This window comes from Bemisia tabaci, chromosome 5 (assembly GCF_918797505.1).
Source record: "Bemisia tabaci chromosome 5, PGI_BMITA_v3".
NCBI classification, from domain to species: domain Eukaryota; kingdom Metazoa; phylum Arthropoda; class Insecta; order Hemiptera; family Aleyrodidae; genus Bemisia; species Bemisia tabaci.
In genome coordinates, this window is record NC_092797.1 from 45,872,062 (window position 1) to 45,894,760 (window position 22,699).

At 38.0% G+C, this 22,699-nt stretch overlaps 3 protein-coding genes across 5 annotated transcripts in view; 1 reads left to right on the forward strand and 2 right to left on the reverse strand.

Annotated features, from left to right (window-relative positions):
• LOC109031711 (cathepsin B-like cysteine proteinase 4) lies at window positions 1-9,582 on the reverse strand. Of its 2 annotated transcripts, XM_019043388.2 has the most exons (7): window positions 9,223-9,582; window positions 7,342-7,540; window positions 5,918-6,151; window positions 5,278-5,487; window positions 3,394-3,553; window positions 2,371-2,481; window positions 1-569 (listed from the first exon to the last, which is right to left on the reverse strand). In XM_019043388.2, the coding sequence occupies exons 2-7, from the start codon at window positions 7,459-7,461 to the stop codon at window positions 373-375; spliced, it is 1,032 nt and encodes a 343-aa protein (XP_018898933.2). In that variant the 5' UTR covers window positions 7,462-7,540; window positions 9,223-9,582; the 3' UTR covers window positions 1-372. The 2 variants fall into 2 exon arrangements, with proteins under 2 accessions (XP_018898933.2, XP_072156929.1); XM_072300828.1 differs by lacking the exon at window positions 9,223-9,582 and having other exon boundaries at window positions 7,342-8,147.
• LOC109031668 (uncharacterized) overlaps window positions 2,384-22,699 on the forward strand; it is a 93,740-nt gene continuing 73,424 nt past the window's right edge. The window contains exon 1 of the mRNA XM_072300773.1: window positions 2,384-2,504. The gene's annotated coding sequence lies outside the window, so the exon portion shown is untranslated. The remainder of the gene's footprint in view (window positions 2,505-22,699) is intronic.
• On the reverse strand, window positions 11,541-21,244 carry LOC109031716 (cathepsin B). Of its 2 annotated transcripts, XM_019043402.2 has the most exons (6): window positions 20,434-21,237; window positions 17,281-17,526; window positions 13,752-13,958; window positions 13,089-13,242; window positions 12,658-12,768; window positions 11,541-12,207 (listed from the first exon to the last, which is right to left on the reverse strand). In XM_019043402.2, the coding sequence occupies exons 1-6, from the start codon at window positions 20,581-20,583 to the stop codon at window positions 11,996-11,998; spliced, it is 1,080 nt and encodes a 359-aa protein (XP_018898947.2). In that variant the 5' UTR covers window positions 20,584-21,237; the 3' UTR covers window positions 11,541-11,995. The 2 variants fall into 2 exon arrangements, with proteins under 2 accessions (XP_018898947.2, XP_018898957.2); XM_019043412.2 differs by lacking the exon at window positions 12,658-12,768 and having other exon boundaries at window positions 20,434-21,244.

Here is a 22,699-nt window from a genome sequence, read left to right on the forward strand (position 1 = left end):
TTACACATTTATTAATCCTTGTTCAAATGGGTATGGATCAACATACTTTCTGGAGAGGGGTCAGGAGAAAGATTTTTTTTCCGTCAGAAAGTTAAGTGACAAAATCTTATCACAACACAAATAGAAAATGCAAGGAGTATCCTGATACATGATTTGAACGAACTTAAGTCAAAATTAAACATTTTCAGAACGTAAACATTTTTATTTTTGGAGGATGGTAGCTTGGGGTGGATACTTCATCCTCCAATTTTTATCATATCGTATTTCGATTGAAAATTGGGTACTTGAATTTAATCAAAAGACCAAAAAATGTACGTTGTGAAAATAATGTATCCATAAGACGTGCATGCAGGGGTCACTCCTGAAGCATTGCTATTTCGGCTCAGCTGTGTCAAAACCATACTTCGATTCACACGAACATTCATCGACGAAGCTTTTTATTTTGAAGGTCCCGTGGTCTCCCCATTCGGGATTCCAGGAATTGGTGGCCAGCCAGTAGCCGTTGCCATAACCGACTATCCTTACAGCATGCCAGCCCACTGATTTACCGGTCGTATGGTGGTATATCCCTGAAAAAATCCACATCAATTTAGTTTTCTTTTAAATTTTAAGGAAAATCAGTTTGACATCATTGTAACAGTCTCACAAAATTAAAAAAAAAAAAAAAAAAAAAAAACACGTAAAGAATACTTTAAAATGGGAGCCAGCGCGAAACTCTTCCAAAATGTAATAACGTGTAATTTTAAACGATTTTCAGCGCAAATTGGGTAGTCATACCTTATTTGTCCAAGAAATATTGAGATAGAAAGGATTTGACTTGGACCTTCTCTCCCCAACGCCCTCCAACATTTGTGGAAGGAGGTCTGACATTTTAAGGAAAGATGTTCCACAACTAGGAAAATTCATAGAACATCCAAGAGTGCGGGAATGGGGAAATGGGGGCTTAAGGTTTTTCGACGGATGCCATTTTTTGTATCAGGGTGACGCGCGATGTATCGCATCAATTCGGCCCATAATTTTGGCTACTTGTCATTTTTTACGAATTTTGAGATCGCACTTCTATTGTCATGAGACTACAGAATTCATGTACCAAATTTGACAAAGAAATTCAACGTATTAAAGGCAGGGTTTTTTCAGAGGAAAAATATCGCATTCGGATCGAGTGCAGTTTCGATATCAGTATCGAATGCTGTATTTTTCCTCTGAAAAAACCCTGCTTTTAATACGTTGACTTTCTTTGTCAAATTAGGTACATGAATTCTGTAGTCTCCTGACAACAGAAGTGCGATCTCAAAATTCGTAAAAAATGACAATTAGCCGAAATTATGAGACGAATTGATGCGATATATCGCACGTCGCTCTAACACAAAAAATGGCAACCGTCGAATCACCTTAAATGTTTTGAATCGTGCTATTTTTTAGCTTCATTTTTGATGCCCTGAAGATGGGCTCAACCGACAAAAATAATTCGACTTTGAATATATCGTTCGCCGCGTTTAGAGAGATTATTCTGGTCTACAATAAAGCACCCGCATCTTGCGTGCTACTATCATTAATTAATATATTAATATATAAATAAATAAATAAATAAATAAATGAGTAAAAGGTAAACCTAAATGCCAAACAGTAAGTACTCGTGTCTTGGTTTACCTTTTACTTACTTATATACAAGTAAAGTAAAAACGCATGAACACCATTTAACTCATGTTTATTTTTAAGATTTAAATCTCACTCAGAAAATATTTTCTGTATTTAGTCCATCCCAACAGTCTGCAACATATCGATGGCTGGAGTGTGAGGCCACGTATCTCATGCCCGTTTGTGACGTTGCAGACTTCCGGTATTATACTTCATTTTTCCTCGGAAAACTAGTCAACGTAATTTCTTGAAAACTTCCTTGAATTTTCTTCTCTGTTAGTGTATAAATATTCCGTATAAATTTCAAGCTACTGAGTTGACTCGTTCCTCTTCGAAAATTCAACTAGGAGCGGAAATTTTGAAACACCGCAACAGAGATACGTGGTGTCGCACTTGAGCCATCGATATATTGACGGCGAAAAGCAATAGGGGCGTATCTTAAATGCAAAAATTGAAGAGGACGAGGCTCTTGACCGGTGGGAAAACCATTGGCGCGGATCCAACAAATTGGCAACATTGTTATTTCCCTATTTAAACCTACGGAAATGTATCGATTCTTGGTGGGGCCAGGTGCTCCGACAAGAATCGATTATTCAACATTGGTTTAAATGGAGGAACTCCGGTGTTGCCAAATTGCTGGATCCGCCTCTGGAAAACTGATTCAGATTGAATAAGCTCTTTTTCGTCTTGGCCTACAAGTCTCGATTTTGGAAGTTTGAAACAATTTTTTACCTGTTTTATACAGGTAGAAGTCTTCAAATACCTCAAAAGCCATCACAACCGGACCATAAGTACTTAGCTCTTTTTTGAGATCAGCAGCCTTTACATTGTATGCGCGTTTTCCTGGAATTAGTTACTACTAATAGGTAAAACGGTTCCTAATTTTTAACAATTGAGAGGCTCGAAGGACAAGGCGCATGAGTGCAGTATTTGGTGTTTCGAAAAATACATATTTGAAGTTTCGAAATTACATGGATCCTCCCGGTTGAAAAAAAGCTCAGACTGACTTTTTGATGCCTAAAAATTGGAATTGGGAGTGAATTTTCATAGGATATGCATTATGACTGGTTTTATTTTAAATCATCAATACCTAATTTTTTTCAAAAATTGCACATATGAGCCTTGTCCTTCAAGCTCCTCAGTTTTGACACCATATCTGCGGGCGAGGAAAGTCAAGCCTTACAAGAATCGAAGCGTATGTTTTTAGTACTTATTCAAATTCTCACAAATATTACTTCAAATGATTCTAAAAGGTTTGTTCCTTAATTTTACTTGTTACGTATCATTAAAGAGAAAGCCGAGCGTCCAAAAAAGCTTCTGTGGGTTTCCTGAGCTTTTAAATACACTAGGTAAGGAAAAACTAAAAACTACAACACTAAAAGCTATTTTGTATTAATTTCACAAAGTTCTACAAGAAAAAAAATGGAACAAGTTTTATAAATTAATTATTCTTAAACGGAGAAAATACTCGTAACTTGAGCTATGGAGACGGCTCTTTTAACGATGCTATGCAAATCCATCTTCGTTTACAACAGTAATCAACAGCATAAATCTACTATTAATTTTACAGCATCGATTTAAGTCGAGGGTGCGGTTTATATTCTTCACCTCATTTTTGCGATTGAATTTGCAAGAAAATAATCAAATTCTATATAATTTGCTCAATTGATATAATCTTGTGAAAAGAAAGAAAAAATGGAACTTTCCTGGTCTGTTTCCTTCGCCCATACCTCATTTTCAGTTTGACATACTCACCAAAGTGTTTGTCCTTGGCAAACGCAATCTTATAGCCTTTATTAGGGCACGCCGTCACACATTTCGGAACCACTGTTTCGTTGTAACTGTGGCAATCTGGAAATTTTCCATCTTTACCCATGCGGTGAGAGCAATGTTTTGCTTCGTACGGCATGCAACCCTACAAGTTTCAATGTTTTCTTCAATAATTTCGCACAAAATGTCATCGAACTATACAACGACGTCAATCGAGATTTTTGATCATAGACGAGAAAAGTATTGAATAAATTTCACCGTAGCCGATGCAGAGGGTCCATTCCATACGTCTCAGATACATTTTTGCGCGAGGTTGTTGTGAATATCAATACATAGAAAATACTAACTTTCATCATGAAAAAATCGATTCTTACATTATTGTGTACCAGTCCATTTTCAATTTAATAAATCATATATTTCGCTATTTTTGTTTCTGGGAATCAATTGGAATAAACTCTTTGAGTGCTGAATTTTTTCTTAATTGGACATTTTGAGGGAAAAAACAGGAAAATAAAGCTGTAGCAGCAGAAATTTTAATTGTTAATCGGTCAGTTGCGCTGGTCACAGACTCGTGTTTTGATGCTCGATTCTTGTTGGTCAACTAAAAATAATAAGAACTGCCCTAACAGCAACTTTCTACGTCACCGCGGTAGTGATACTATTGGTTACCCTTTCACCTTGCTTCCATCCAAGTTTAACGTTGAGTAACCAGTTAAAATTTGTGTCTCCATGACAAATGAAACCAAGGTCACTACCCCGGTGGATGACGTCATTAAACGAACGTTTCAAAGCGCGATAGCTCTGTTAATATTGAACGTAGAAAGTTGCTGTTCAAACAGATCTTATTATTTTTAGCTGATCCACAAGAGTCAAACACCAAAACACGATTCTGAGACCAGCGCAACTGACCCATTACAAGCTTATGGTAGGTATCAAAGATATGACGTTATCAGCTGTATATTTTTTGATATTTGAGTGCGGCTTGCAAGATTGGCCTTGTTTTTCATATTATGCACAAACCCATTCTCTTGAAAATTTCATGAAATATTTCCGATGGGTAATATTTATAAAATATATAATAATAATATAATAATGCTTTAATAATGCTTATATGCTTTTTGGTAATATTTGCGCTGATGCGCATCAACCGAAATAAGCTGGAAATAAGTTAAAATATTTGAAATTTCCCGAAAGAATTCGAGAAGCAACGGGCGCTTGCCGCATGCCAATGGGTGGAGAAGAAACTAGTCGGCAAAAAGAAATCTAAAACTCCTTAAAAGAAATTGATACCTAAATTTAAAGGAAGAGGATATTGTTTTTTTTATTATTATTATTATTTCAGAGTGCCGCTCGTACATCTAGCCTTTTACAATGGGTGATCTCATATTTTACAAGAATAAATCCTTCGCTAATTTCATGGAATATTTCTCGGGAACTCAAGTTTTTCATTCTTTTTTTCCACACCATGCAACAAATCCGTTAAGCGAATTTTCGCGATCGGTTGAACGATGTTCGACTTCTTCGTTGGTCTCACCGGAGACCGTTGAAATCCATCAGTTTGAAATTTCGAATTCACCTCGGGACTTGAATTCGATTTTTGAATTGATGCAATCTATGTCAGAAACTTCATCTTTCACCAGAATTTTTGTTTCGTCATTTCTCTCGGTTGTCGCGTTTTGTCATTTCAAGTCTGCTGTATATGCAATTTGCTGCGTTTTAGAGTTTCATATTTTCGTATTTTCTTCTTAATTTTATTTTTAAAAAAATCTGAACTCTGATTGGCTCCTGCTTTCACCGATCATCGGCATCACTCAGCATTCATTAACTCGTTTGATGAATGATATTTAATCGCGAAAATTCGCTTTTTACCTGGTTCGTGCCAAATTCTCCTCCTGTGACCAAACCGTTTTTTACATAGTGTTGGAAAGCCTTTGCGGGAAGGCCGCCTTCACAACCTGCACCGCACTTGACCTCATCCGTACAGCAAGATGCAATGTTCCATGCCGAAATAGTGCCCTGGAAGGCACCGTCAGTGGTGATGCAAATCCTATCCGTTATGACGGACGCCGTGGATACTGCCTGAGAGTGAGCAAAAATTAATGAAGTTGAAATGCTGCGTTATTTCTCAACTTAACGCTTACTCAGTCAAACTTAAGGAAGGGAAGCTTACAAATTCTGCGATCCTGTGAATTGAGTTAAAAAATATCATTTCATGTTTTCAGTCAACAGATGCGAGCACAACAAGGGTTTGACCTTAAATAAAATCAAATATCGTGCATCTTAACCGGTTTCTTGCTTAATTTTTATCGAAGGAAACTTTGTTTGTTTGTATCAAATATGATGAAGCACATTAATCGCAGATATCTTTGGCATTCAATAGTTTCAATTTCCAATTAGAAACATAAAAACCTCATCAAACATTACAGACCCCAATTGTCGCCAAAATGTTAAAGGAGGGCATCTATTACCCTCTATCCTTATCCGTACCACACTGGGGTAGTATACATACCCAACAGCTCCCGCAGTTGCCCTGGTCGTAAATATGAGAAATACTGGCACACTTGCTCCATTTTGTCCTGGCGTCAAACTCAGCGGGTGGATCGCCACGTGGATAAGTTACCCCGCCTTCATCCTCAGATTCTTCCCAAACTGGTAACCTCGGCAAATCGTCTTCCGGTACGCGAAACGAAGCAAGCCGTCTCAAGTAGCTTTCAGGCGTGTCATCAGGAAAGTTTTTTCCTGCCTACGGAACAACAAAAATTACGTACAAACAGTTGATAGATCGGAACCAATTGGCGCAGACTTATCATTTTTTTTTAATCGATGATACTAATCAGAAACTAATACTTCCCCTTTAAATTCCAAGTTATCGGTATTTTTATATTTACCCGGGAGCATGGTTATACCTTAATTCCTTGGTTTTCTTCTCTGATCAAGGGGTTTTGTGTTGCAGGAATAAAGGCCAGATGAAGAGATTTCCTAAATGTACAATCGCACTAAAATCCCGACGGGTACATAAAAAAAGGCCGTAATCCAATCTTTATTGCGAAATTCGTGTAGTATATAACACTTTCTTTTTTAAAAAAAAAAAAAATAAATAAAAATGTGTCACGTCCGTGAGCAGGATTTCCTTGTCGTAAAATATCAGGTTTGCCCAGAAAAAGACGCAAGAAAATCTTGCCTTGCACCTGAAATGATCACAAAATGCAAAAAATGAATATTCTCGCAGACTTTTTCTTACGTATGATTTCAATTGTTTTCAAGTGGATGTTTCCATCTTATTCTTTATTTGGCAAAGACAAACAGTGTTAATCAATTGAACTCAAATGTAAGGAAAGTTCGTAAGAGTTTGCAAGATTGCTCGTTCATTTTACTCAGGTTACCTTTTTTGTCTCTCTATAAACATAGCCAGGCACTAAGAAAAACTCCATTTGCACGCGGTAAACGGTAAAAAGCGTTTTAAAAACTAAGGATATTGCGCGCTAAGGAGTCGATATCATGCTTTCTAACTACCTACCGTGGTTTACGTATTATTTCACCTGCAGAAAATCTACAAACTTGGCTGTATATCTAGCGTACAGCAGACATTAATTTCATGGTTCTTTGAATCTTGCACAGTTGAGACGGGGAGCAAATAATCAGGTATCTAATGTAGGTCTCATTGACCTTCACAGACATTTTTTGGCACCGAATTTGCAGCATGACATTTAGCGTATTTTTCTAACTTTAAGCAAATATTAGAAATGCCTTATTTAATAAAATATTTTCATTTTCTGTTCCAGGTAAGCATTAATTCATGCCCCACGAATTAGTCTGCAAGTCTCATCAGTCGCACAGCTTCTAACCGTCGCGTCGGTATGGTTTATCAACATTCTTATTAAACACCTGAAGTATAGAATTACTTAACAATAAAATAACATTAACTCTAATTACCGTCCACGATGACTGAACTTTGTTGATATATTCGATCAATGCGTCCTGATTTTTGAGACTAAGAGTTTCAGGTTCACCCAAAATAATTTCTCTGGCTGATGCTGGAAGCAGAGTTAACATTTTCAAGAGCGAAAAGGCTTGAATGAATTTCCATACATAAATTGTAGGTCTCAAAAATGCATATTTTCGGTTGACTTCCCTGAAAAAAGAGCAATTGAAATTCTCGTGTCAAACAAATTACATATGTACCTACGTGTAAAATGTAACGTATTTGACTTGTGAACAAATGTTTTCCTATTTTCATCAATTCAATTCTTCTGGAGATGAATGGAAATCAGTAATAATTATAACATTGAATTTGAAAATAGGATGGATTTCTAGTGGGGTGAACGAAGAAATTGTTTATGTGAAATTTTAAATTGAAGGAATCTGTCATTTTTGAGGTGATGCAATATTCCATATTTTTGTCTTGTCATGAAAATGGATCTTTTTCGTGGTCTGTCCGGAAGATTATTTACGGGTGAGGGGGAGAAGAGGGGTCTCATGATAAGTTCTCCGAGTTTCCTCTCATTGGGACTGGCGAGTGCCAGTGCGTCTTTTCTTCCCTCTAGTTACGTCCTTTTCCTTTCCTGGATGGCCAAAAATTAACGGTGCGGTGGCGTTTGCGGACGTGGCGTTTGCGGATTCTAAGAATCGGGTGGCGTTTGCGGATTCTCATATTTTGACGGTGGCGATTGCGGACATGCGGAACAGGGCCGGTGGACTTTGCGGACCGGAGAATTTCGGCGGTGGCGATTGCGGACGGAGGGGTAGGCACCTATATATACTGCCCCCCACCCCTGCGCTGTATATTAAAGAGAAAAATTACCGGAGAGGCTCTGGATTCCTTGCCGTGAATGTAGAATGAGAACAATATTGGTATTAAACATTAGTATTATATTAGTATAAAAACATATGAGCTGTGAACATACAGTAAATTTTTAAAAACAGGCATATCAGAAATCAAGAAACTGAAAAATCGTCAGTTTCAGTTCATTTTTAGGATGAAAAACATGTTGTAAATTCTAGTCCAAAATTACTGAAAGTCAAAAAATTACAACGAAGCTGATTATCGATGACGATCCGGAGCTGACGTCATAAGGTCCAGTTACACGATCAAATTGAACCATCAAAATGGGCCTCTCATATTTTGTTGCATCCTCACCTCAGGTCTTTTTCCACCATTCAGAGCTTCAGTTTGATGGCTCAATTTGATCGTGTAACTGAACCTATAAGGACTTCGGATTATCCATATTCGGATCGATTTGGCAGGGCTGTATAGTTGACCAAGGCAGGTCGATTTGGGACTCCAGGGCACTCATTTCGGTTGAATTACTCTGTCATTTTGCAATTTTTGGAATGCTTCAACAGCTAAGATAAAAACGCGATAGAATCAAGTTAGAAAGTTTAAAAGACAGAATCTTTCTTTCAAACTTGCAATTTGCGCCAATTCATTTATGTTTGCACATAATTGAATATTATTTTCTCTATCGATTATCCGGATCCTTTATCACTTGGATTAGTTCGGCACAGATGATCCGGTTAGCAAGAGCTTTGTATTTTATTATTCCCCATGGTTATTTGAAACATATGGACGTATTCATGCTAAAAGGAACAATGTCACACACAATCCCAATGCACATCCCAATGCACATAGTTCCTTTTAGCATAAATACGTTCATATTTAGTTTTATCACGGTGAGTTTTATCCCTGTGGGAGGATAGGGGACTTAGACAATGGGGAGTAGCAAAGTGCCAAAGAGCGCTGTAAAAGCGGCTTCTCTGTATGTACATACATATCTTTTTTCAAGTTTTATAAATTACGAAGTATGCCAGACCTACCAGGAACGTATCGTTTCCGTAATATTTTGGTAACTCCTTCTCTTTCTTTCGTAGCCAACCGTAAATATTGGAAGCAAGGACCAGGAAATTACCCCTTAAACATGTAGAGAACTAGTCAGTCTTATCCAGATGTGTGTCATTTTAGCACATCTTGTAATAAACTGGCTAAAATTCTGCAGATTTGAAGATATGTTTTTCCTATCGCCTCAAGTTGGACTCCCTTCCAGCAGAATGTCTGACACACGTGTAGGTCGTTCGCTTGCGGAGTTATGCTAATAAGTACTTAAACAATGAATCAGTAAGAAATTGAAGATAATTCAGTGACAAATCATGTGCCAGCACATACTGTCACTTTCAAACACTGCTCTGACTGGAAAAAGGCAGTAAATTAAGCAATCATTACCCAATGAAAGGGAATCAGAACGACGTTCCAACTTCTATGTCTCCAGCTGAAAAATAAGCCAATAAATTAAGATAGCATAAACCAATCAAAGAGAATCGGAATTACGTACCAACTTCAATGAAAATTCAAAATGTTCAATATTTTCCATTGAAATCATAACCGCTGCTAACAGTCAAAAAACGGTGGCCAAATTTTTGCCAAATTTTGGCCAATTTGTTCAAGAGTTCCGATAATGGCCAGGTTCTGGCCATGTGATAGCTCTATGACAGTACCTGCGGCGTATTTTGCAAATTTAAATTTCTCGTATCTTCAGTCTGATATCAGATATTATAGAACCAATTTTTTTGCACATATGTTAACTAAGTATGTGCGTAACAGTATGGTAAAATAAAGCTGGGTTCACACTATTTTGTCAGGAAAACATGGCCAAAAAGGTTCAAAAATTTTAATGAGAGTCGAAAATTTTGAGCTCTTCTGACATTGTAACTCTAGCTGGAATGTGTGAGCTCTTTGGCCTTGTTTCCCCCGCAAAATTGTGTGGTCCAAGCACTACTTTAGCACATTGCTACATTTAGTTTGCGCCACGTTTCATAGTGTTTTTTTCGTGTTCACTAAAGCACGTCGAGAACGCAAATAATTCACATGCTCAAAGTTGTCAATAGCGTCAAAGATTTTTTTCACGTTAAATTTTTTAACCCCAAGGAATAAAAATTGACTTATATTAAACAACGAACTTTCTCGGTTCAGGTAACCGAAATTTTCGGTCACAGAAACCGAACTTTGACCCAGCTTATTGAAATTCGGTTTTTATGACCGACACTTTTGTTACCTGCGCTGAGAAAGGTTCGGTGCCCAAAATGAAAAGACATTCATTTGCAACCGAATTTTTCCCCTCAGTTCTGGGTTTAAACATGTATTGGCTATGGTTACACGCTCAAATTTCCATCAATTTCCGATCAAATGGTGACTGGTGCGCACCATCTACCATCAAATTTCTGCGGCCTGCAAAAATTTGATGGTAGATGATGGAGCTGTGGGGCTCATCCTTCATCTGAAATCCACACAACCGTGCTTATTTCATGCTTATTCCAATCAACACGCTGTTTTAATTAATTTTACTGATGAGTACTCAATCTAGATAACTCTCGACAGCCATCTTGGTCATCTTTTTGATCGGAATTTGACGGAAATTTGAGCGTGTAACCAGGCCATAATATTATGCTTCCTTCCGGAATAATTTGATTGGTTGACAGATGGAATGATTTGATTGGTTGACAGATGGAATGATTTGATTGGTTGACAGATAGTACGTCGGTCACCTTCCACTCAGTTGCATCATAACCTCCCGTAGAGACCATGCCTCATCTACAGAACTCAGCGTCATCTGTTCCACCGTCCTTCACCTTGAGCATATTAGCAAACCTATAATGCTCACAGTGTCTCTATATCTCAGGAAGCAAAAAACCAACTTTGAACGCGAGAGTTACGATTGCATCGACGGCGGTTGATTCATGCGTTGTTTGTGCACTTGTGTTTGTTCTTGACATTGACAATGAGCGATGTTCATACATCATCTTCTGTCTTGGGAGTTGGAGAAGCGCACACAATTGGATCTAGATTTGTGAGTCTGAGGGTTTGAGTATGTGCAGGGAAATGTCCTTCACGTGATTCGATGGACGCCATTTTTTTGTCAGAGCGACGTGCGATAAATCGCATCGATTTGTTCCATAATTTCAGCTACTTGTCATTTTTCTCAACTTTTGAGATCGCACTTTTGTTGTCATGAGACTTAAGAATTCATGTACCAACTTTGACAAAGAAATTCAACGTATTTAAGGCAGGGTTTTTAAATATATTTAAAGAACTGAGTGCAAAGAAGACTCAAATGTATATCTATGAGAGCGATTTTGCTCAGGCCAATTTCACTATTTTTCCATATTATATTATTCTAGTATACCATAGAATCATAAGAGTAACCGCAAAACGGTCAGGGGGTTTATTTACTCCCTGATTATTACTAATTTTACAAAATTATTTTGTCGTTTTACGTCAAAAATATGGTAGTAAACGCGGAGTTTAACAAAGTAAAACGGGGCTTGTTGGGTCGTAACTATAACGTAACTTATTTGATTAGATCATCGATAGCTGTAATTATTTAAAAACATCTTCGGGGTTAATTTGTTCTTTACTCTGCATGTATAATGAAACATGAGAAATCTTTAAGAAAGGATTTACGCAAATTGTAAGTTGTTTGCAATGTCCTCGTGAATTAGTTCTGTGGATGATAATGTTTTACTACAACACTCAAAATAAAAATTGTCTCATATTTCGTGTAGCAAGATTTAAATGTGTTAAATGAATAATGTTTGGTTAAGTTTTGACTTTCGGCTCAGCTGCAAAAAGACTTTCTTCACATCCACTTTCATTTGAGCCACTCTTGATTTTAAACAGTCCTTTGTCACCCCACTCTGGGTTCCAGGAGTTCGCGCACAACCAGTAATTGATACCGTTCTCTGTACCATAGCCAAGCACCCTCACAATGTGCCCTCCAACTTTTGCGCCAGTTACATGGAAGTATACCCCTGGAGGATAGAACACAAATATCAATCATCCCACTCAAAGATTTTGATCATCGTGTAGTAGGAGTGTTCAAAATTCAATGATAATGAATCCAGATCAAGTAGTGACTGAAAGGCATCTTACACTCTTAATGATCAGAACCGTCGTTTTTCGATCAAATTAATTCTAAAACAAACATTACACGGCAAAACCAAAACATTCAAATTAATACTGCTGCATGGGATTGTATTTTACTATAACCATCAGAAATTAGATATGATGCTCGTAGCAAAAGTTTAAGTGGATACTTTTTCATCGTAAAAAAATTGCGCATTAGCATGGTATTCGAATACATTCATAGTTTTAAAATTGCCGTAAATCAGTTTAGCCGTTAAGTTAGATTTACTAACGACACCAGTTTCCCATGTTAAAAGCGTTCGAAGCAATGAATAATAGTTAAGCCAATTATTTACCGGATTTATAAAGACGGAAATCTTCATTTACGTTGAACCACATTGTGACAGGACCTTTTTTACTCAATTCCTTCTTTAGATCTGCAACTTTTACTTCATAAGAACGTTTACCTGTTAAAAAATAACAATCAGCGTTGATTTTGTGGTTGACGTTTTGTAAAATTGTGCCGTCCACACATCCACCATACGAAAGATCTTTGTTTCACTGAGAGAAAGAACTATGTAATCACTTGAACATAATCGTTGTGTATCACTATAGCTCAAATATTCTTGTCCTATTCGCATGTGATCTGTTTTGAATGCGGTAAGGACAAAATAGCATCATCTTTGCTACATTGCTATACACATACGATTCACCTCCGATATATTGTCTAATTCAAATCAAGAGTTTATTTTGCTGTTTACGTTTAGTTGTTGTAAGTTATACTAACCAAAATGCCGGTCCTTGTCCATAGATGTTTTGTAGTTCGGATTGATGCACTGCTTTTGACAGGTCGGAAGAACTGTATTGTTATATGAGCGGCAGTCTGGATATTTTCCTACCACGCGATGAGAGCAAGGTTTAACCATATACGGCATACAGCCCTGTAACGCAAACGACGTAAAATATTTCACTCAATTGACGAATTTTATATGGTGATCATTTATTTTCCAAACCTCCGATAGTCAACTCATTCTGGAGTTTTGTACGTCACCGAGTCCAAAATTTGACAAAGGAAAGGTAGAAAGATCTAAATGTACATCCCAAGTAATGATTGTAAATCGTTTTGCCTTACCTTTCTTCAATTTACCTTTCTTGGAGAAGGGGGTGTTTCGAACAAAATACTATCGAGGTATTAATATTTTGTAGATAATTGCATTGTTTTCGAGATGGTAGCAAATCTTTGAACGAAAGTACTGTATAGAATCATCGGAAAAAAATTGTCAGCTTTCGTATAATTTGCCTGGGATCTGACGAATAATATTTTGACTTCCGAAATAAAACAAGACCACGTCTATCTGATATTTATCTGCAACCGTTCACCGTGTTTTGTAAATCTATAACACCTAATAAAACGATTGAGTGACATATTGATCGTCGAACATTTGCTCACCTCATTGCTACCAAATTCACCACCGGTTACCACTCCGTGCTTCACGTAGAATTCAAAAGCTTTGCTGGCATAACCTCCAAAACACCCGGTACCGCACTTATCTTCTACACAGCAGGACGCAATCTCCCATGATGAGATCCAGTCGTTCGAGGCACCCTTAGTATTGATGCATATTCTGTCAGTGATCACGGAGGCCACGGCAACAGCCTAAAAACAGACGCTTTACTTGTCTTATTTTTGACTTTTTAACTAAAATTATCATACATCTAGATCATAAGCAATTAGCAATTGCAAGAATTTGCAAATCACTAAATAGTCATACAACGAGAAGAAGCTATGGTTGAAAGCAAACCTAATCAAAAGAGGTCCATATAAACTCTTAATCCGCAATGATTTTAAGTAATGATGATTTAAAGTGATGCTCCGTAAAGATGATAAGTAATGATTTTACTGACGTCATGGTAAAAATATCAATACGACAGGTTATTACTGATACTAACCACAAGCTCATACGAGACACCACTAATATAGTGCTCTCAACTATAGTTTTCCGAGGGCAAAATTCAGAATTTAAGAAAAATTATGAAATTATCAACTCTTTTGCCTAAAATTGAAAAAAAATGCACCTTGATTCTGCTTGAGTTAGTGGAGTTAGTGGTAAACTGCTGGTGCATTTGCTTGAGCATGAATTGAGATACCTGTGAATAGCATAGTTAAATGTGGGTCGGATGGGCAACTAAACTAACTCTAAAGTCTGACACAGAGTATCACGGAACACAGAAGGGGCTCCAAATTGAGATCTCTTGCTTTAGAAGTCGTCTATCAATGAAGCCTGCCTAAACTGCTGAAAATTGTCTCGCACGGTGCCCCTGAACTCACTTTAAATGCGACTTTGTTGTACATCAAAAATTCAAACTGGAGGTTGTAGTGGGGTACTCCCTGATGGGTTTTTGGGCAATTTCGAAATAGGTTGTCGGAGCTCCTCGAAAAATAATCGCATTTTTGTGGTTTTTTAGGGGTAAAATAGCAAAATTGGCCTCCGGGCGACAAATTAAACCCCCTCTCCCTCATCCTTGCCTTGACCGATCTGAATTTTTAGTATGTTTTTGCCTGGTATAAGATGGGACTTTTCTGAAATTTTCATGCCCATACAAATTTTTTTGCTCCCGCGGCAGCGTTGCCAAGTTGCGGACTCCAAAATATCGAATTTAATGATAAAATGAAGGTTTCGGAGTGTGATTTCCATTCAAAATCAAAAATTCAAATTGTAAGTTGTAGTAGGGTACTGCCTGATGGGGTTTTGGCCAATTTCGAAGTAGAGTGTTTGAGATTTTTGAAAAGTAATCGAATTTTTGCGGTTTTTTAAGGGTAAAATAGCACACTGAGCACGGGGCGGCAAGTTGAACCTTTTCTCTCTCATCCTTGCCGTGACCGATCTGAACTTTTAGTATGTATTAACCTGGTATAAGATGTGACTTTTCTGAAATTTTCATGCCCATACAAAATTTTTTGCCCCCCGCGGCAGCGTTGCCAATTTGCGGACTCAAAAATATCGAATTTGATGATAAAATGAAGATTTCGAGGTGTGATTTCCTCCAAAATTTCACGAAAAATGTGCAATCTGAGAGTTTTCTATAAGAAAAGGCATATTTGAACAATTTAGAGTTGCAGTGTTGCCAGCTTTTGATTTAAAATCCGTCAAAATGACCCAAATCGCGTTGCAACCTCGAGCGCTGGATTTTTATTTCGTTCAGAATTGGTTATTACGGTTCTTCTGTACTCTATGCATTTAGGTACCATGACAATTATGCCATTACTTACTTGATGGGTGCAGCTAACTCAAAAAGAGAGGCCGGATAAAGCGATGAGTCGGGGGAAAACGAGCGGTTCGGGTTGACAGAAAGTTCTTAAATCTACTCCATCACCAGAAAGTAGAATTTGAGAACTTTCTCCCACCCCCCAAACCTTATCCCTGTTGCAGTCAATCCTTTGAACATCTGATCTGAAATTTTGCCCCCGAATTTTTACCAAAAACATGAAAAATATAAACACGTTTTTGTGCAAAAACACATCATGTTTTTGGTAAAAATTCGGGGGCAAAATTTCAGATCAGATGTTCAAAGGATTGACTGCAACAGGGATAAGGTTTGGGGGGTGGGAGAAAGTTCTCAAATTCTACTTTCTGGTGATGGAGTAGATTTAAGAACTTTCTGTCAACCCGAACCGCTCGTTTTCCCCCGACTCATCGCTTTATCCGGCCTCTCTTTTTGAGTTAGCTGCACCCATCAAGTAAGTAATGGCATAATTGTCATGGTACCTAAATGCATAGAGTACAGAAGAACCGTAATAACCAATTCTGAACGAAATAAAAATCCAGCGCTCGAGGTTGCAACGCGATTTGGGTCATTTTGACGGATTTTAAATCAAAAGCTGGCAACACTGCAACTCTAAATTGTTCAAATATGCCTTTTCTTATAGAAAACTCTCAGATTGCACATTTTTCGTGAAATTTTGGAGGAAATCACACCTCGAAATCTTCATTTTATCATCAAATTCGATATTTTTGAGTCCGCAAATTGGCAACGCTGCCGCGGGGGGCAAAAAATTTTGTATGGGCATGAAAATTTCAGAAAAGTCACATCTTATACCAGGTTAATACATACTAAAAGTTCAGATCGGTCACGGCAAGGATGAGAGAGAAAAGGTTCAACTTGCCGCCCCGTGCTCAGTGTGCTATTTTACCCTTAAAAAACCGCAAAAATTCGATTACTTTTCAAAAATCTCAAACACTCTACTTCGAAATTGGCCAAAACCCCATCAGGCAGTACCCTACTACAACTTACAATTTGAATTTTTGATTTTGAATGGAAATCACACTCCGAAACCTTCATTTTATCATTAAATTCGATATTTTGGAGTCCGCAACTTGGCAACGCTGCCGCGGGAGCAAAAAAATTTGTATGGGCATGAAAATTTCAGAAAAGTCCCATCTTATACCAGGCAAAAACATACTAAAAATTCAGATCGGTCAAGGCAAGGATGAGGGAGAGGGGGTTTAATGTGTCGCCCGGAGGCCAATTTTGCTATTTTACCCCTAAAAAACCACAAAAATGCGATTATTTTTCGAGGAGCTCCGACAACCTATTTCGAAATTGCCCAAAAACCCATCAGGGAGTACCCCACTACAACCTCCAGTTTGAATTTTTGATGTACAACAAAGTCGCATTTAAAGTGAGTTCAGGGGCACCGTGCTCGATTTTCAAGGCAGTTTGCAATCGCCAGAAATGTTCTCAGCTCAAACCTTTTCAACACAGAATTATTTTCTTCTTATCTACCACCTCTAGCTTCTGAACATAAAATTATTTCCATCTACTCTTAATATGGCTGGTAGCACCTTGGACTTACACTCACATGCTTCCTCACTGAATATGAGTGTGATATGTATTGAAATTAAAAAAACACCGCTTGCCGTTCTCAGCGAAATGATTATTTTGATGGTTAAAATGATTAATCCATCAATGACTCTTACCCAACAAGATCCACAATTTCCTTGGTCGTAGACATGAGAGACACTCGGGCAGTTGGCCCACTGTTTTCTGGCGTCAAATTCTGCGGGTGGATCGGATATCTCGTAAGTGTCCCCAAATTCAGCTTCCGAATCATCAAAATCATCAAAAATCGGAAGTTTTGGTAGCCGGTCAATCTGCGGGACGGGAGCTGAAGAAAGCCTTTTTAAGTAGTCCTCAGATATGTCGTCAGGAAAGTTTTTCCCTGCCTGGAAATTATTTTCAAGACTTTGCTTCGAAATCATGCATAAAAAGCGCTACCTGTTTACAGATAATCAACTTCTCTGCCACGATATTTCAAGTTAAGTGTGGAATGTGTCTTGAGTAAAATGTCTAAAAATGCAACCTAACTTGAGCTATGAAGTTTTATAGTATAAAAGTTAAAAAAAAAAAAAAAACAAGCAGTGAACTCCAACACAATGTGTTGATAAGGCGCGTCATTAACTCGCACATATCAACCCCTTTAGTTTTCATTTACAGAGATTTCAAAATAGGCAAACAGCACAACAAGAGAATTCACGATCCAACACTGCGAGGTCAAAGACGCACCTTGACGAGACCGTGTATTGTGAAAGTAGAAAGCTATTCGATCGAATTTAAGTTTTTTGATCTGCCTCAAGCAAAATCTTATCAGATTCTTGAAGAAAAGTGCTACGGAATAATTTAAGCGAAGAAAGGAAAAATTCTGTCGAACTCCTAGAAGATAAAGTCGATTTAAAGGTATTTTGGGGCTAAAATACCCAAATCACCGGTAGTAAAAATCCCGTTCTATTATTGAAAATAAATTGACTCGATATAAATGCAATTGCATTAAATACGTCTTGATTTTGTTATTTTAAACGTCTTTCCATGCAAAGAAGTTCAACCATGTCGTTGCTTTATTCATTCATGAATTAAAAGTAAGCAATCTACATCCCGAAAATCTGCTGATTTGCCGTAAAAAATTGCAGAAACTTGATATACCAGGCCGATGCACCCACTCGTTGAATTTACCAACCAATTTCGTGAGTGCAAATGTGTAAAAATCAATATGCTATAGTCATTTTGAGTGCATTTATTTTTCATGAAATAATAATAATTTCAATCCCGAAAAACCATCAATTTTCCGTATAAAATCGAAAAAATCAAAATATGTCGACTCCCCGACGTGAAAATTAGATTCTACGTGTGTAAAATACTTATGTATCGATATGCTGAACAGAAACTATGTGAGGACACAGTCAGAAGCCCGCGGCAACATTAATTCAACAGAAAAACTGTAAAAATTAGATAGGATTTTAGCCGCTTTGCCCGCCTCTCCTCGTTACTTACAACAAACCGTTCTTATACTCATCTCAAAATTTTTCTCAGAGCTTTGAGTTATTATCAGCTTCCATTTAAACTCCGGTTCGATGGCCGAATCGGCTGCCAAAAAAGCAAGCCACTGTTGAAGGGTTCTATGAGAAATTCGTGATATTATCGGCTCTCAGGAAATCACCCCATGGCTAAAATTGGTGGTATACATGTTTAAGTGCTTAAAATAATCGTATTCAAGAAACTAAGGAATTAAACTATGGAGTCAATTTCTTTTTAATAATATAACGGGATTTACTACCGGTAGGGTTGTGAGATGAAAATGCTGTAAAAGTCGAGCACAGAAAAAGCATGCTTTGTAAAAATAGACCTAATTTCCCTGACTTAAAATCATATTTTGTGAAGATTGATCCCAGACCGAAGGATAAACTTCCTAGAGGTTTAAACCCTAGGCAGTACTACGAAAATTTGGAAAGTATAGCCCCAGAATACTTTTAAAGCGCCTTTACGTTCCAGAATCTCGACGGAATTTTTTTTTTTTTTTTTTTTTTTTTGCTTAAACGATTCAAGAGACATTGTAGTTAAAAATATAAAGATTTTTCGATTTGAACGTATAAAAAATGTTTAACTCGTTCAGGCACACCGTGTATTGTATGGAGTACTGCTGTTATTCTACCGTTGTCTTCAGGTCAAAATTCTTACAAAGAAGTCCCTTGCAAGAGGCGAATTTTTTGTAATTTCTCCCAGTTTTTTCAGCGTTAGGTATATAAATGAATTGCTTGTCAAATTCTGAGGTCAATTATATTTAATTGTAATTTATACTTTCTTTTTTTCCCCTTCATTTTATTTTTCGTATCGAGAAGTCGAGGTTTTGTTGATTTCTTCGGATTTCGATTACTGTAACTTCTCTTCTATTCGGCCGATTTTTATGAATGAGGTCTCTTTTTATTTGTGTTTTAACGGAGAGTAAGGAAAAAATTGCTAAATACACGCGAAACAATTTTTTTTTGAAAATTGGATGAATCCTAGCGTGACGGTGAAATGGTTAATGAAGCGTGAGTAATTGGGGTACGGGTATCGGCCGCGTTGGGACCCAAGGCGGCCCAAGGCCCATTGTTCTTCGTGACGCCGACGCAGTGATCAGGAGCGTGGGGAAGAGAGAGCTAAGTGGACTCCTGAATGAGCCACGTTTAGCAAATGGTCTGATGAGTCTCGAGGCTCATCACAGATTGCACTTACCACTATCCTGCTTGCCCCGGCTATCAGAGCAAGGAGTACCAACTTTTGAAAAGGATAACAGTGGTGTGGAGATATGTCAAAGCAACGTTTTGAACAAAACGGAGTGAGTGAAATTCTGATTCAAGGAGTGCCGAACTGGTCAGCCATCCTCGAATCAGTTCGCTTGCTTCCGCTTATATATGCATATTTTAAATCAGCGCGTCGTACTCTTAGGCTTTTTTTAAAAAAACCAAGTAACGTAGACTCTTGGTATTCACTGCACATAAACTAGCGAGCCCCAGAATGAGAAACAACTTTAAATCATAATTATTGACGGATAAATAAACTTTTTACACGCTTTGGAAAATCTCAGAAGTTCGCGGTAGTCACTTTTCGGTAAGGAACTAAGGGACTCGGTTATTGTATCGAGCAGGGTTCGAAACGATCGTAAAGGCGGTATACTACGTATACGCGCCAAAAATATTTTTTTTTTTTTTATTTAAGAAGTGCTATTTAAATATTGATTATCGGTATTTAAGTCTCAAAATGTTGAATTACTCTTTGCAAAGTGCCGGAGAATCAAGATAAAGAATAGATCATCTTACTATCCATGATGACTGAGCATTGTTGATGTAGTTAATCATAGCATCCGTATCCTTGAAACTAAGTTTTTTGAGGTCCATAGAAGCAATGTCCCTTGCTGTTACCTGAACGAGGATGACACCTATCACAAATAAAATATCAGCTAAACACATCCCTTGAAGGAAAAAACCTGAATAACGTGAAGTTGACAGCAGTTTCTTCTTTTCTTGTTTTTTAGTATTCAGCCGATTCTGAAATTGACAAAGTCGCTAGCACTTCCGCGATGAGAAAAATTTCAAAGATGAAAATTTGGAGTCTCATTGAGTCGACACAAACAACTGCATCAGTGTTTTTTGCGCATTCAAGCATGGAATTGAGTAGAGATTCAAACAATGGGACATTAATCACGAGCATTCTAAACTTTAATGTGTCCCAGAACCACCCTCCACTCGTCTATGAGTATCTTTCAGTTCAATTGAGCATCTTGTCCTTTTGGCAGCCTTTCTTACGTATTCCCGTTGATGCGACCATGCTAGAATATCGGATTGTTCATAACGTCAAATTTTCAAATATCGTAGCATTTTCCATATGTATACATTTTCCTAGGAAAAGAAGTAGCAAGATTTTAAAAACATGTGCTCGTTCCTTTTTACTAAACATGATCCAGTTTTTTAATTTTTTATCTGAGTAAATGGCAAATGGTCCATTCAGAATGTACCCGTTTGCGTGCTTTAAAATCGCAAGTTGAAAAACGCGACGCGAGTTTGAATGATCGCGCTACACACTGCAGTCGGCGCAAAACGCACGTTAGCGCCTGCAAGACTGCATGAATACTTCAAGCATTGTGCGTACTCTGCGGTGCATGGCGCGCGCTGCTAGTGCCTGCAAGACTGCATGGATACTTCTCGCATTACGTGTACGCCACTGTGCGTTTTTCGTTTTCGGCTTTAATGACAGAGCGTGCATCCTAGTTCATGTCCTCGATGAGACTTTTTGGTGTTATCGACTTTTTATTTAATTTAGGCTCAGACGAGCCGAGAGGTAAATAATGGACTGAAGACAACCCACAAGGGACCCTATATCATCATCGTCCATCATTTTCCCTTTTTGTCCATGACAACCATCCGTTCTAACGAATAGAAGTATTGTATGATACATATCGATGACTAAAGTGCAAAACCACGTATCTCCACACCGATGTATTGACATTTCCGTCACTATTTCCATACTTCGAAGAGAAGCAAGCAAACTTTGTAGCTTGAAATTTTTGCAGATTATTCTGCCGACAGTCGGAAAAAAAGTCAACGTAGTTTTTAAGAAATTACGTTGACTGGTTTTCCAATGAAAAGCTAAAGTACGGCAGGAAGTCTGCGACATCGCAAATGCCACGGAAAAAAAGCGTTAGGGGTCATCCCCTAAAATTGGGGAACTACCCTAATTTGTTGGATGACACAAGCATTGCCGATTATTTTTGATAGTATCGCAACTCAAGTTGGGGTGGTATCGTAGCATTTGGGTTCGTGACCGAATTTATTGGGGTACCACCACGATTAATTAGAAATACCCAGCCGATATTTTATTTATTTTAGTTTTTATTTATATTAGTGTACATGAGCGACACAAACATAGTGTCCAAGCATACTTGTCAGTGAAAACCCCCCAAAATTTACTTTTTAAACATCATTATAAAAATCACTTAGAGAATAAAATTCCATTCAAACTAATAAGGTTTTTAACCTCTTGAAAAAAGCGTCAACTTCCCAGTCAACTATCATCCAACAACCTCTAGCTCTTTTTTCCGTGGTAGATATTTGGTACCGCACTTTGCCCATCGATATTCAATTCTCGAATGAAAATTTTGCTGCTTTGAAATGCAATTACATTATTCCTTTATCCGGGAAACAACCATATGACCAAACTTCTCTTCCTAGCGAGGAAGTATTACCAATAGTTTCACTGTTCCTTTAAAAGTCCGTGACTGCCTGGGCTGGAACATCGAAAATGCTAATCATGCATGATTACGGGCCAAATGCACTCCCACCACACATGCGTCCCGGCGCGCTGGCGCTGGGCTGGTGGCTACCGCGCGCGCGTAGTTGGAAGGCGTTGCTTAAGTCACCTCGGTGTTTTATTGTCCACGGAGATAAGCATAATGCATGTTTACAGCGGCTACTGAAAAATATCTTCCGCGTACAAGGTGCGTGCCCGGAATTATTCAGTCAAAATCGTGGTCTACCCGATCAGATACAGCCCCCGCCGCCACCCCCTCCCCGCGCCGCCGCCACTATT